At 43.4% G+C, this 15,412-nt stretch overlaps 1 protein-coding gene across 1 annotated transcript in view; it reads left to right on the forward strand.

Annotated features, from left to right (window-relative positions):
- KCNK9 (potassium two pore domain channel subfamily K member 9) overlaps window positions 1-13,684 on the forward strand; it is an 84,725-nt gene extending 71,041 nt beyond the window's left edge. The window contains exon 2 of the mRNA XM_013961464.2: window positions 12,559-13,684. Within this exon, the coding sequence (XP_013816918.2) occupies window positions 12,559-13,400 (842 nt within the window). The 3' untranslated portion in view covers window positions 13,401-13,684. The remainder of the gene's footprint in view (window positions 1-12,558) is intronic.
- The last annotated feature ends 1,728 nt before the right edge of the window (window positions 13,685-15,412 follow it).

A 15,412-nucleotide genomic window follows, 5' to 3' on the forward strand; every position in this document is an offset into this window, starting at 1 on the left:
AGCCACTCCGCTTTTTGCTGGCCTTCGGTAACACTTGTTTAGCAGAGGTTTTTGCTAAGAGTCAGCATCCCAGGCCCTGGCAGTGTCAGACTGAGAGAGGTCTCAGGCATTCAGCAGGTCTGAAAGCAGAACTCTGTTAACCCTGCCAAGGCTCAGGCTTGGTTTATTTTTAGCTTGAAAACAAGTAACCCTCTAAACAAAAATAAATCAGAAATTTCTCATACCCGTTTTCTGTCATCAGAGCATAATAAAGGAAAGGAAGAAGGAGCCCACTCACTTTTGGCCTCGCATTAAGACACGAGCCCCTACACTTCTTCCTGACTGATTTTTCCCTGCTCCCCAGGGTGCTGTTGGGATAATCCTAAGTCCTGCAGGCAGGGAGTCCTTCACCCTTCCACCCTCACTGAGAGTTCTTAGGTCATCACCAATAAACTGGTGATCTGTCCACCAGTAACCTGTCTGCCAAAATCCCAATTAAAGAAGAAGGGCAAGAAGGCCATTTATGAAGAAGTCTGGATACTGTAGAATAGCACTTAATGACATATGTGCAGTAGAAGGAGGCTTTTGGATGTGAAGAAATGGCAGCATCAAAAAGAGTTTGTAATGCAATGAGATCATTATGTTATAACGATGGCCAGTCAGAGGCGCGTACTCAAAGGGTACATTTGGCGAGGGGGGAACTGATTATCCTGCTTACCATGGTCCTTCTCCTTTGAAGACTGTGCACAATTCTAGCAAAGATCCTGGAAAATTACTGAAGAATGGGAAGGATCTCAAAGAAGTACAGTAAAAATGTCCACACTTTTAGCAGCTCCTTAGCTGCTCCTTAAATGTTTCTGAGGAAACATTTAAAATCTATGTATAGTTTGTAAAACATCTATTGTCTTCCTTGCTGCAGGGCTCTGCCCCAAAGAGCTCCATATCTAATATTGATTAAGGGATGAAGCTGTGACTGTCTCCAAGCAGCGTAAAGGAATGAACAATGATGGAGAGAAATGGGGTGTGTTGGAATGAGTGCTATAAAAAAGCACTGTGCTACAGGAGAGTTCAGAAGAATACAGGCTGTGTATCAAAAAACTTCCTAATAGCTGGATCTGTTAGACAGGGGAGTAGTTTCCTAAGGGAAAGAGCAGAAACCCTGTTATTTCAATCATTTAAACAAAACTGGACAAAGCCCTGGAGAATATTTTGTAGGGAACAATCATGTGCCAGCCCCTGGGAATAGATAACATGATCTGATAAATCTTTTCCTAGTGGTTGCTGAGATTCTCTTCAGATTGAGATCTTGTTCTGGGCATGATTTGTCTTGGGACTAGATGTGATGTGAGCCTCAGGTCAAACCTGACTGTTTCAGAGAACAAAATGGAGAGGAGGAAATGGAGAAAAGGCAGGCAGGGGCAGAGTCAGAAATAGAGAGCTTGAGTTGAGTGGGAAAATGTTGACTCAGAAATGCTACGGGGCTTTGTGCAGTCACGTCTCTCAGTGCCAGAGAGATATTAAACACACTCTGGCCCGAATGGAAAGCTTTCATGCTGCACAGCCCTAAAAGACATGAGTCTGTGGTGTGCAGGGACCAGAGAACCAGATCATTTGGTGGTTACTGTGAAGCTACCAAGGCTTCTGAACCCAAAGAGTCACTGTCAACCTTCCTGTCCTTGGTCTTTGGAGGTTTGTTATTCTTGCTGTTATGAGAATCCAGGTAGTCTGCTGATCAGTCTTTCAGAGTCCCTGTGATGCGCACACACTCTTTCAGTCCGAGGTGAATTTATCCTGCTGGTGTATCTGGCTGCTGATTTGTACCATTATTGATTTCTTTAGAAAGCTGGCCAGGCTCAGCTGCAGTTCAGGGAACTGTCAACAGCTGACCAGCTGGAAATCCAGAACCAAATCACTGTTGGTTTAGGAAAGAGTTGGGAAATGGTATTATGAGAAAAATGGCCCAAATCTGTGCCCTTTTCAGTGCCTGTCTCGTCACAGAGCTGGAGAAGGGATCTTTTCTGTCTTCCCAGTCTCTTTTCCCAGGCAGAGGAAACCTCTTGTTCTAGCTTGTTCTGCTTGTTCTGCAAGCCAGGAGCACTATAGGATCACTGAGAGCCTGGGGGAAGAAGGAGAGGCAGTGGCTGGATGGAAGGTATAATGCTCTTGCTGCTTTTTTTTAACTCAGGAGAAAGAACAACTTATTTCTCAAGGGTATGTTCAGCATCACTAGCAACGCAACCTTTACTACCAGTAGTGTTGTGCCCCCTTTCCGTGTTTGGGGCAAATGGGGAGACCGTTCCACTACAGACATCACTGCAGAGATGAGTAGAGATAATGTTGTCATGGCTGGACAGTATCAACTAGCAAATATTTGTATCCTTGACTTCTTGGGATGCTACACCAGCTAGCAGTTACTTTGGATGCTTTACCTTCTTATGCAAAATAATTGTCAATGACTGCAGTTCTCTCTTATCTAAGCAGCACAAATAGAAGCTGTATAAGTTCAGCAAAAGCAGGTTTGAGATGCTCAAGTCTTCTGTGTCTAGAGAATACAGACAAGCAGAAAAAAACCATCAGTGGTTTCTTGTGGCCATTTGAAAATTTCCTCTTTCCTTTCTTAAGGACCTTTTCTAGTGAATTAAACTTTTACAGAGAAAGATTGAAAAGTTGCATATGCCCCCCCTCAAAAAAAAAGATGCAAAACTCTCAAATCTTTTGTTTTTTTAAAGCAACATTTTCCAAGTTTTAGCTTTTGTTGGAAGCAAGCAGTTCCCTGAACAGCAGAACTAATGACACCTGTTTTCCTGTGCTCTGCGATAAAATTCCCCATTTCTCTTGAACCCTTATCTACATTCTCCCCCTTGTAAGGGGTTAGGCATCACATCGCAAGATGTCTCATAAGATGATGGAGACGTCCTATCCCTCCAGTTCTCTCCCATGCCCCTACATCTCGCCCCACCTTGCAGGATGCCCTGCTCCTGTTTTTTTTCCTGTAACTGGCCAGACAGGAAGCTGATCAGTTTGTAGCAGGATCTGGACTGTGGGTGTGTTGATTTTTTTGGACCCTTTGTGTATACTCACAGATTGGCCAGATGGCAGGCCCAACAGAACAGATTACTATCAAGTTCACATTACAACTTCTTGTAAGTGGTGGAAATTGATGAGTGACTTCAAAGCAATTGGGGAGGAAAGACAGATGGGTAGAGAAATATATATATGTGGCTGAGCCTTATCAAGAAATGGGGATAAAAACAGAACTATTTTTTAGAAAAAGTTTCTTATGCCTTGGTTTAGACTTGTCAGCCAATCTGTTCTCGCGTTGTCCCAGTGGGTGTCTGAGAGGGCCGAATGTTGTGACCAGCTCTATGCTTCCCCAGTAGGCAGAAGCAATAGGTCTCAAGATGGGGGAACAGTGTCCCCGTCAGGGGTGTGGGGGTCAGGAAGAGCATGAAATGTTTCCTAGGGGAAGCAGAGAATCCCCCATATCTCTTCAGTTGTGGGAAGGTGGAAACTGCCTAGGCAGTCACCTCTGATGGGCATATGGCTGAATGAGCACCTCTGGCTACTGCTACTCTGCCCCAGCAAAATGAATGGACACCCCTTCCCCCACCCCTCCCCACCAGCAGCAATCCAACAGGGCAGGAGGAGTGGACATCCCTTGTCTTCCTCTTCGTGGCTTGAGAGCCTCAAGGGTGTATTTATATTGCTGTTGAAGTTCAGGCAGGGAAGGAGGAGGTAAACCAAATCTAAGCAGTTTGAGAACCTCAGAAACTCAGTTCTCTGATATCTGCCATGGAGGTGACCTTACTGACAGCCTTACTGAGACTGGGACACACTGTTTGCCTTGATCCTCTAAGAATCCGGGAGAAGTCTTCTCCAGAGGGGCACCATCTTACAGGGAAAGCCTGAATGTATTGCATGTGATCCCCAGCTCAAGCTAGCCAGACATGAATTCCTAACTCCTACCTTGAATCAGAAATGAACATGGCAGTGTGTGGCTGTTTCACAGAGCTGAGCCTTTGGATCACTATAACTTAACGTAGTCTGAGAAATGTACTGTCTTCCCAAACTACACTCACAGCAGGAGTACCCAGAATGTTGTCTCAGCTGATGGCCTCGGTTTTTGCTCCTTCAAGGCTGTAAGAGTTCACGGCTCTGTTCTTGAGCAGGTGCCCAAGCACACTTCCATAGCAGTTTTCCTATGGTTGCCTCTTCCACTGGGATATGGTTTAGCAAAATCCGCTGGTAATAGTCAGGGGAGGGAATTGCCAGCAGGGAATTTGGGCAGTGCAAATGTTCACTGTGTTGGTAGATACTTGCAGCTCGGTGTTGCTGGAAGAGAAGTTATAGGAAGCAATTACTATCAGTAATGCTCCAGAGGAGGGGTTCCAGTTTCGTAAAGCAGGAGGGTTATGACAGGGAGGCAATGCATGATGAGTGTAGACCAGACCGCAGTGGAGGGAGTAAAGAAATGGGAGGCCAGAGAAGCCAGCGTTGTGGAGGGATGGGTGGCGTGGAGGATGGTGTTGCTGATTCAACAGTAGTTATCAGTCTTTTTGATGAGCCCTTCAACTTGTCTGCTGGGCTGCCGCTGCTCAGTTTGCTGCCTGGTAGTTCCTTCAGCCTGATGTGCTGGATGTTCTTACAGAAATCGCTATTCCTGGGGTAACTTCACAGGCTGAGGCAGTCATCTATCCTGATTCACGATGTGCACAGGTCAGGGCTGACCGCCCACCTGCAGGAAGAAAGGCTTCAGCTGCCACCTGACCTGCAAGTCAGCGGATCAGAGGAGAACAAAACCATTTCTTCTCCTCCTCATTTCTCTGCTGGGCCCCATGTGTGTTTGTGCGTGTCTGCCTGTCCAATCAGAGCTCTACTGACCTTCATTTGAAGTTGTTTTCCCTGAACATTTTGAAAGCTTGATTCCAAGATCAACAAGAAAAGACTTTGGTGCTCATGGTGGGGATAATAAAGCTAGAGAAGCCTGCTGCATCCTTGCTGTCTGTAACAGGAGATCTTATGTGGGTCTTGATTCAATATGAAGCGGTGAGTGTAATTTCCAAGCAAGCATGGCCTTATCTCTGCAGCCAGGACTTGGAAGCAGTCACAACAGAGCAGGAGTGAGAGGCTGTGCCACCCTTGTCGAGGGATTTTGGATTTGAGGGTGCAGCTGGTGCTGGTACATCTTTCCTCCTCTTATGGGCTGTTCATGTCTTCGCAGCACTAGATGATATTGTCCCATATTTCTTCATCTGCTTGTAGGGAGCTGCAGTGCCACACTTTGACCTGACATTAGAGACTGTCTTTTAAGCAAGTTGGAGGGGCAGTGCTGTGCAAAACCAAGGGACATTATACAGGTGACATATTGGAGTGATCAACTGAAGGGCTGGAAAGGGAATTGTGAGAAAAAGGGGGTCCTGCAGATGTTCAGGGGCAAATGCAGCAGGTTTTAGGGAGAGCCCAGATATGTGGGAGAAAGAAGACAGAGCAAGTTAAAGATGCTCATTTACCAGGAAGCTGAAGTATTAACATGACAGCTTACATCCAGGTAAAGCAGAATCAGGCTATGGTATTACAGGTGGACAGAGATCAGCACTTTTCCTGGCGGAGATGTGATTTGCTCTCTGATTTCCTTACAGAAGAATGGCTTTGTGCTGGTAATTGAGTTACGGGTAACTACCAGTTAGATGAAGTATCTGTCCATCTCTCAGTTAAACGCAACCGCTGCTGTGGTGGAACTCTGCAGCTGAATAACATTGCCAACGGTGGTGTGCTGCAGTTTGTGGTAAAAAATGAACGGGAGTGCCTTTGACTGAAATTTATGAATGGAGGTATAATTAAATAGAATATGATCACTCAAGAAAGAAGGAACTAGTGATAGTGTTCTGCACTTGCAAAAAAATTAAGGGGATATTTAACCACACGTGGTCAAAGATGCATCCTAAAGGTGGGGTCGGCAAGTATTCATTGCTTTCTAGCACCTTACTTGGTCATTTATACATGTTAGCATGTGTTTTTCACCAGTTATGATGGCGCTTTTCCCCCCACTGCTCAGGAACCTGAGCCTTGCAGCTTGTCACACCTGTCCCTGAGTCCATGGCAATGGCTTTTTGTTGCTACCAGAGTCAAAATGGTAGCAGAAGCTCCTTTCCCAATTCTTCTTGAAACCAGTTTCATTTGTACCATGAAGACAGCATCATTTCTTCTCTCTGCTCAAAGCACGAGCAGCCCAGGCTGTTCTTTGTGGCAGTTTTCCCGATGTAGATAAACCTCTGAAGTGAGTGTGTGACATCAGGAAGATGTTTCAAGCTGAATTATGCTTGCCCATCTGAGTAACAGGTGCCATTATCCTCTTTTCATTATCTCACACCCAGAGCTGCTGCCAGCATGAGTAAGAAAGGTTTGAGTCACGGGAATGGAGTAGCTCATTTCTTTCCAGAGGCTGTTGTCAAAGAAGACCAGGCCGAAATGTCCGTCACTGGGATGAACGATACATAGATGAGTAATGGGAGAAACCTACTCCTGAGAGGAACAAAACATCCCTCATGAATAATACAGAATGTCATTGTTTCAAGATTCAAGACCTCTAAAACCTGTTGTAAATTGAATGCAAATGTGAACGAGGCTTACTGTTCTGCAGCCACACACTGGCTTGAGCACTAACTATAAATAACTTATCACTGCCACATTTCATTTTTATCCTTTAGCACTGACCATGTATTTGGTCTGGTATCAATGCACATCTAGAGATAAACCTCTCCCAAACCGCTGACAGCACAGAGTCCTGCATGGAGAAATACCCTTTTCTTTGCACTACACTGGCTACATCTCTGCTACCGAGTAGAGCAGGACCTGTTTTTCAGACGCCAACAGATATGGCATGGAGAATGTGTAACAGCTAGATCCTCCTACTGCCCCAGGGTGGTGCTTGGCTGGAGTGGTCCCAGGCTAGTGCTAACCTCCATGGGTCTACTGTGCATGGGCATTGCCTGGGACAGTGCTGGGACAGGCCAAAGCTGTGACAGGAACTGTGCTTTAACAGTGTGGACAATCACAAGCTGGTGCTGGAATCCATCCCTTGGCCCAGTTTAGTTTGCTAGCGTAGGTATTGCCTTGCAATCTTAAAGAGATGGTTACTGTGTAGATGCAACACATTGGGAACCTTCAGGATTTTTCCTCACAATGTTTTTTTTTTTTGTTACGAATTGACTTATTCTGGGCAGTCTGCATCATTGCAATAGCATGGCATTGTTTTTTGAGATGTTTTTTGTTCCAGAAGCAAAGTGTTACTCAGGAGGATTCATTTTGGAGGACAACTCAGACTTTATGGGCATGTATATACCCTGCAGCTGAGTGTGGTGCAAAGATCACTGATGTAGATCTAAGCAAGCTGGCCTGTCCACATGAAGCAGTGCACTGACGGAGATATTTGCTCAAGGCCTGAATGTGGACTAGCAGAACATTGCATCTGTGTTGATAAACTGTCTAAAAAAGAGAGAAGGTGAGCAGGAGATAATTATCCCTGATCTCTTCCATACAGGAGGTATGGACCAGAAATGATACTAGCTGGAGGGACATTCAAAATAAAAAAGTGGAGGTGATTTTTTTAAAGAACATGGGGTTGATTTATGGAACTCCTTGCCACAGGATTCTGTAAATGCTAAAATTTTATACAGATTCAAGGAGAGAAGGTCATGGAAGCGAAATCCTTTGTTGGTTACCGAAAACAGTGAAACCATATCTGGGTCAGGAAGCCCTTGAGCTACAAATGGTTGGGAGCTGGGTACCTGAGTACTTGGGGAAATATAATATATACTCCTACCATTCTCATTGTCTTCCCTAGCCATCTGCTTTTGGTCACTTTTGGATTCACTGTGCTCTATTGCATGCTACAGCTGTGTCCTTGTACACCAGCACACTTGCTGCGATGTCCCTTTAGAAGCAAGAGGAAGCTATCCCTGCTTGTCCTCCTCAGTGGACCTCGCATAAACTCTAGTGAGGGCTTTCCCTCTGGGTCTCATTTGAAAGGCACCGTGGAAAAATAAGCTTTCCACGGGAGAGCGGACAAGAGCTGGAAGAAATCAAAGACAGAGAAGACAGCAACGAAGTACCCGTTTAGTGTAAGCTCCTATGGTCTGACTCTTTGCCTCCCTTGACTAAACCTTCCTGCAATTCTGCCTGACATCTGTAGTGCAACCTTTTCCATAACTTGGAGGAGGTGGCGTTTGCGGTCGATTGGTGCTTTGTACTCCAGAATTGGAATGACACTCTGAGACATGACATTTCTTCATGCCAAACTATTTTTCTTGGTGCCAAACTAGACGAGTTCTGTCTTGAAAGCTCAGGCCATTGAGAGGGATTATAAAAGAGAGAGGGCACTAATGAAATCACTTTCAGTCAAGGTGAAAGTTTTTTAGAGTCTCCTTGATCATTCAAATGTTATCTCATTAAATATCAGACAAGTCTGCCTGCTGTGGTCGTGCTGCTGTGCTGTGGGACACAGCAAACTGCATAGTACGCTAGAGGGAGGCACAGGTATTTACCTAGATGTGGACCAAGGTAAGACTCTATCTATATATACTCCATCTGTACATACTATTAGTGTAAGCTATAGAGAAGGACCAGCTGGCCTTCTAATGAATTCTGTTAGATGAAATAACAAGGCTTGACCATTTTTCCGGAAGCTCAGGGACACTCTGCTGTTCAATCCTAATGCTCTGTGAGCAGAACAGCCCCTCCTGCCTTTGAGAGTTTCTCTCATCATACAGATGGGGTGAACTATCCACTTGCAAAATAAGCGGAAATCTCTCTAATTCCAGAAGAAAGAACTGGCCTGAGTGTTTTGCTCCCTGGCACACAGCAGATGCATCATGTTATGGTCATCTCCCCTTCGGACACGCAGGCAGGCTTTCTAACTGTTATCTCAGTGCCTTGGCTTGTTAGGGGATGCATTCTCTGCATCTAGTTGTAATCACTTCTCTTTGACCTTTCTTCCTTCATCACAGAAGAGAAAGAAATATCAATACCGTGTTTAACCTAACTCTCTATTTCTCTTTAATCCTGGTGTTTCTTACTGTTCACGTGGAGCCCTCTCTTTATATTCTGCGAAAGGACAGCGGCATTTGTGTGGAGGAAGTTAACAGAAGTCTCTAGGCAGAATGTTGGTAGCTGAAATCTGCTACCAAAGCAGTTGCTTTTGCCTGTTCAGGCCTGACGTAAGTGGAACCCATCTACTTGCAGACTGACCTTGTCCACCGCAGAGGGCTATTTCCTGGGGAGAATGATTCTCTGTGCCCCTCTTCCTCTGGCAAACACCGACCTTCTCTTTCATCCCGTGGGCAATCTCTGATGTTAAAAAGACAGGGTGTTTCAAATTTTAGCTTTACTGACTTTTGGAGAATGTGAACTGTTGGAGTTTGCTTTTCACGTATTACTGGACAGATTCTGTAATGCTAAAGTAATTGAGAATTTAGTCTTTCTTTGGGGTCTTTTCAAAATGCTCATTTTAGTGTGCCGAAGTCAATGACTAAGGTACTTACTCTTTAAAGACACGTGACTGGAGAAAAATATCACTCTGATCCCCTACACATGAATTTATTTGTAAACTTTTATTCCAGCTTCATGAATAAGCCTTGTCTGTCTCCCAGCTTCATGATCAAAATATGGTAAAAGACATATAATTTAATATTGTGGAAACTGAGCATGACCTGGGGCAGAATAGAAATCAGACTTTCTGGATCTTTTGTATACCTGTAGGAGTTGCAGAGAAATTATAGTCTGTCTGTGACTGTACTTTCCTATCTGTAAAACAGGGATATGAATATATTCCTGTCTTATGAGAACGCTGTGAATCTGAGTTAATTACAAAGTCTGTTATGAACTTTAGAAATTCAACTGTGAGATAGTGTGTAAGCATATAATATTAATGTTTTATAATCTCCCTAAACTATCTTTGTGAATATCTTTAGTAAGTGGGATATAATGATATCAAAAGAAATCTTTTTTCATCCCAACCATTCTCTTTAGAACCCAAAGTGAAAGCTGTTTCCACCAACTGCCATCTCTGTAACCATCTGGAAAATCACATTTTCTGAAGCTTTCTTTCTCTTTCTCAGCTGTAACTGAAGCTATAAAATGGGAAGATGTCCCTGGTTTAATTAACACCCCTGTAGTTCAAAAGCTGATCTTAGTAATGAGAGGCAATTATAAGCTTTATTGAGGGACAGTCAGGTGGAACAAATCCAGCATCAATCTATTGGAGGCACTTCCCCTTCCAGGTAATTTGGAAAATGCTTTTTAGAGTGAACAGGCTACCTGTCCCAATGCAACAGGTGAATCTCTTTGTTTTATAACATGAAAAATAATGTCTTCCTCTTTTAATTTATCTACTGCTTTTGTAAACTGTTTTTTACATCCCATCTATCTGCCGACAACTAGCAACTGAGCTAAAGAATTGCTTGTTGCCTTTTAGAGGGCATTCTTACTGGTTTTCTAATTTTCTTTCCCTTGTCCAGTGTTGCTTTTCATGTTGAAGGTTGCTTGGTGTTCACACTTTTGTTCTAGCAAAACTGCAGAATCGGAGGTGCGCTGACCTCTTGAAGGCTAGGCACCTCTCTGCACCTCAGAAAAGATCTGGCAAAACTAAAGAAGGTCTAGAGAATGGAATTGAAACGATCAAGAGCATGAGATATCTGCTATATGAGAAGAGGCTAAAAAGGCTGCGGCTTCAGTTTGGACAGGAGACAGCTGAGGGCAGGGATAGAGCTGAGGTTTACAAACTCATGAAGGTGGTGGATAAGGTGGAAGTAGAACTTTAATACCAGAGCCAAGGGGCACTAGCTGAAATGAGGGGATATGTTTAAAATTGTAAAGCACGTTTTTACACAGCAGGAAGTGAAGTTCTGAAATCTGTTGCCGCAGGAGCTTGTGGACGTGGGCAGTATTAACAGGTTAAAAAAAAGCATTAGACAAATTCATGAGCATCAGTTCTATAACCAGATTCTGAAAATGATAGGCAAGGCTGGGGCAGTATGAGGGGAATGCTCTTCAGAGAGTGGCCATGCTCACCTGGTCTGCCTGATAGTATCTGAGATTCTTTCTGGCCTCCAGCTTCTGGTCTATAAGAATGTGGATCTGATGTATGTCCTATGTGTTATCTGCCACATTATAAACAGATATGAGATTATCAGGGGCTGCAAATGATGCTAGGCACCTCTGTCTGGGCAACTGCTTTGAACCTTCAGTGTCTACAATTCAGGCATCTACATTTGAGCTAGTCACTAAAGGCAGGGCTCTGCTCACGATTAAGGCACCCACATTTAGGTGCTTGTATATAGTTGTCTGCTTGTGCAGTAGGTGTCTAAATTCTTTTCTGGTCAGCAGAGATCTAGTCAGTCTAATGGGGACCTAGTCAATATGGTCAGTACAATCATTTCATCTCGCCGTAAGGTAGACAGGTGTGTGGATGGTCAGTTAAATGACTCTCTTGCCTGTTTTCATTAAATCTCTGTTGACTGTAATAGGAGCTTTGACATCTAGTGCACATGTAGACACCTAAATTTAGGTATGTTAATCCTGAACTGAGTTCTGTCCCTACATTTCTGTTATAATCACTGTAGACAAATAGGTGTCTCCTGAGAATAATTCATTGATCTGTTTTAGATCTCTAGGTGTAGATGACATGAACTGCACTTGGGAAGTGCTGATTTCTAATCTAACCTTAAGGGGAGTCTAGCTAGTGGTATATACATTGTCAACGTCATGGCCAGGTGAGTCCCAGCCATCCTGTTTCAGGAACTTTGGTACTGTCACTTACCCTCTCAGTACAAAATGGACATTTCTAAAGCAATATGATGTGAAATTACAATTTTTGAAACAGAACCTCTCACACTTGTGGTGTGATTTTGAATGAAGGTTTAGCTGTGATTTTATTCTCTGTAAACTATGCTGTGAAGCATGCTACATCCTTTGTCCTTGAGTAGTTCGGCATCCTGACACAGTTGCCTTTCCCAGCCTTGCTGTAAAAGCTGTAGAACTGTAAAAGGAATTGGTAAGTTGTTCGTTCTACAATAATTAAAGATAGAGCAGGCATTAAACCCCTAAAATCCTGTGGTATTCCAGCAGTGAGTGTCTTTCACAGGTTTTTTAGGAAAAGGGTTACTTCTATATGGAGAGCAGTTTGAAAAGGAGTTTCTTCGATTGGTAGGTCTATGGATGTTGTTGACTCCTCTTTGCCAGCAGATACAGAATTTGGATGTTATCAGTGTATTCTGATTTTGGGACAGACCAACACCAACTCTTTCTTGTTTAGGAGACCGTGTGGTTACTTAAAGTAGGATGGATTGCCCATTCTTTCAACTTTCTCTCTCCTGCGTTTTTTGTGTCTTTTTTGTTTTTTCTGGATACAGGATGTGGGCATGGAGATAGGAAGATCCTCTGACTGTGGTGTTCTCAGAGCCACTGCAGTTTGGGATCTGCTGCAGTGTTTGAGTTACTGAGATTCATGTGGCCTGCGTGAAGAAGGAGCTGTGGTAATCACCCGCCTTGCTGACTGTCCTGTCTTTTCATTCCCTCTCCCAGGTTATGGACATGCCGCCCCAGGGACTGACGCGGGGAAGGCCTTTTGCATGTTCTACGCAGTCCTGGGGATCCCACTGACACTCGTCATGTTCCAGAGCTTGGGCGAGCGCATGAACACCTTCGTCAAGTACCTCTTGAAACGCATCAAAAAGTGCTGTGGGATGAGGAGCACCGAGGTCTCCATGGAAAACATGGTCACTGTGGGTTTCTTCTCCTGCATGGGAACACTCTGCATTGGAGCAGCAGCCTTTTCCCAGTATGAGGAATGGAGCTTTTTCCATGCTTACTATTACTGCTTTATAACATTGACTACAATAGGGTTTGGAGACTATGTGGCCCTGCAGACCAAAGGGGCCCTTCAAAAGAAGCCTCTCTACGTGGCTTTTAGCTTTATGTACATTCTAGTAGGGTTGACAGTCATTGGGGCATTTCTAAATCTGGTTGTTCTCAGGTTCTTGACCATGAACAGCGAGGACGAGAGGCGGGATGCCGAGGAACGGGCATCCCTGGCAGGGAACCGCAACAGCATGATTATCCATATCCAAGAGGACTCCCAGCACGGTCGGCCACGGTACAAGGCCGAAGTAACAGACCTTCAGTCAGTTTGTTCCTGCATGTGTTACAGGTCCCACGAGTACACCAGCCGGGTGGTGTCCCACCAAAATTCGTTCAGCTCGAAGCTGAACCCCCAGTACTTTCACTCCATCTCTTACAAGATAGAGGAGATCTCGCCAAGCACATTAAAAAACAGCCTTTTCCCATCTCCTGTCAGCTCCGTCTCACCTGGGTTGCACAGCTTTACAGATAACCACAGGCTGATGAAAAGGCGAAAGTCCATTTAAAGTGATTTGTCTTCTTTTGCTTTCCTTGTTTTTCCCAGTTCTTCTTCGTTGTCTTGTTTTTGTTTCGTTCCTTGAGTGAGACGGAGCGAGGCCAAAGGGAGTAGAGAAAGCCAGTCCTCCTCTGAGACTCAGCTCTTGAGCATGAAGCATGGATTATTACTGTTCCAGCAAAGTATGCCTTACATTACCCCCTCGGTGGATGTCAGAGGATTCAAGGTGACGTGAAGTGGGTACCAAATCCAAAGTTGCACACACAGCTGGGAGCCTTCATGTGCCACTGGCACTCCTGACCTAATAAACTATTTTCCTCACGAGCAGGTTGCTGCGTGCGTGCGTGCTTGTGTGCGTGTTGGGTGTGTGTGTGTGTGTATGTGTGCGTGCAATTCCACAACTAGTGCCATGTGACAGAAATTAAAGCATCAGGTATTATTTTTTTTTTTCCCCTCGAAGCAATTGTGTTCCAGCCTGCTTTTAACTTTTAGATTGCTTCCAAAAAAGAATGGGGCGGGAGGGGAGGCAATTTGTTTTGTTTTTTGCCAAGTCAAGCATGCGCCATAAGCAGTCAATATACCAGGTGTATCATGATAAATTTTTTAATGCTAGATTTTAGATTGTATTAACATAAAAAGGCAGGAAAAGATGGATCATTTTAGCTTGCCAGTTCAAAATTAAAAAAATAAAATAAAGCATGCACTTTGTAAAACTGGTATGCATAATAAAAACACAAGAAAAACTAGCAATGGAATTAATAATCAAAAGCAAATAATCCTATTGATTTAACTATATTTACTTTCACCATTTGCAGCTGTTCCAACAATTTGCTGTGCAAGTGGAATTTTTATGATAAATTGGGAGAATTGTTGGAAGTAAAGAGTGTCTATTTTGTTATTTTTTATTTTATTTATAAATTTTTTATTATTATTATTATTAATTATTATTATTACTACTATTATTTTATTGTGCAGCAATTACCTGCATGAATAGGAATTATATTTTTTGGAATGCTTGGATTAGGATGGGTATAAATAGGTGGATGTATATTTTTTCTTATATAACAGTGACAGGGCATTCCTTGTTTTAAATAAAATAATAAAGATGATTGTCTCTAAATGCTTTTGATTTGTAAATAATGGAAAGCCTTTGTTGGTCTCAGGAAGAATTCAAGGGACAGTATCTTGTGTTTGGCTCACTGGGAACTTGTGAGATTAGATGTGGTATTGCTTTTTTGCTTGGCGGAAAGGCAAAATGCATGTAGCAGTATTGGGCAAAAGCTGTTTTACTCCAGTGTTTAGAGGGTAGCATTGGGAGTGGATTGCACTGGCGAGTTTTAGTGAAGGATGTTGACACCACTTAGTAGAGTTGTTCCTTGGAGATTGTCCATCGCTCGACGGTTGATCTGGACCGTACAGATTTACGGAACCAAATTAGAGGCCTAATCCAGCTCCCATTGAAGACAATAGGAATTTGCAAAGATTGTGTGGGATTTAGTGCTTTGGGAGATTTATCTTCGATTTGACAGGGGCAGGACTGGGATTTTTACAAACCTGCACCATTGTCTCTGAATTAATGCTATCTTTCAAATTGCCTTCCAAGTTAATTTGCTGTAAAAAAAAAATAATCTTTTTTGGCACTAATCGCCTCCTGCTGATTCTACTGTTTCGTGCTTTCAGTGTAAAAGCAATAATCTTCCATATTCTTTCTTAAGTAGATGGTGTGTTTTCGTACAAACCTCAGCTCTGAGCTCTGTGTGTTGATGGATCTTGATATCCTTCCAAAGAGGCATCTGTAAAGACCACTAATAGGGAGAAATAAGGAATGTCCCTTCTCTATTCTCTTCTCCCTGACTTTAAATTATTAGCTATATCAAATATGTTTATATTCTCCTAATTTCCCTATTTATCTTTCAACAAGTTAATGAAAAATAAGTATCCATAACTTTGACTTCCCTGTGCAACTTCCTTTGGGATTTTAAATCGCTGTGGCATGAAAACCTCCGTTAAGATTAGTGAAGA

The sequence above is a fragment of the Apteryx mantelli genome, chromosome 2 (assembly GCF_036417845.1).
Source record: "Apteryx mantelli isolate bAptMan1 chromosome 2, bAptMan1.hap1, whole genome shotgun sequence".
Lineage (NCBI taxonomy): Eukaryota > Metazoa > Chordata > Aves > Apterygiformes > Apterygidae > Apteryx > Apteryx mantelli.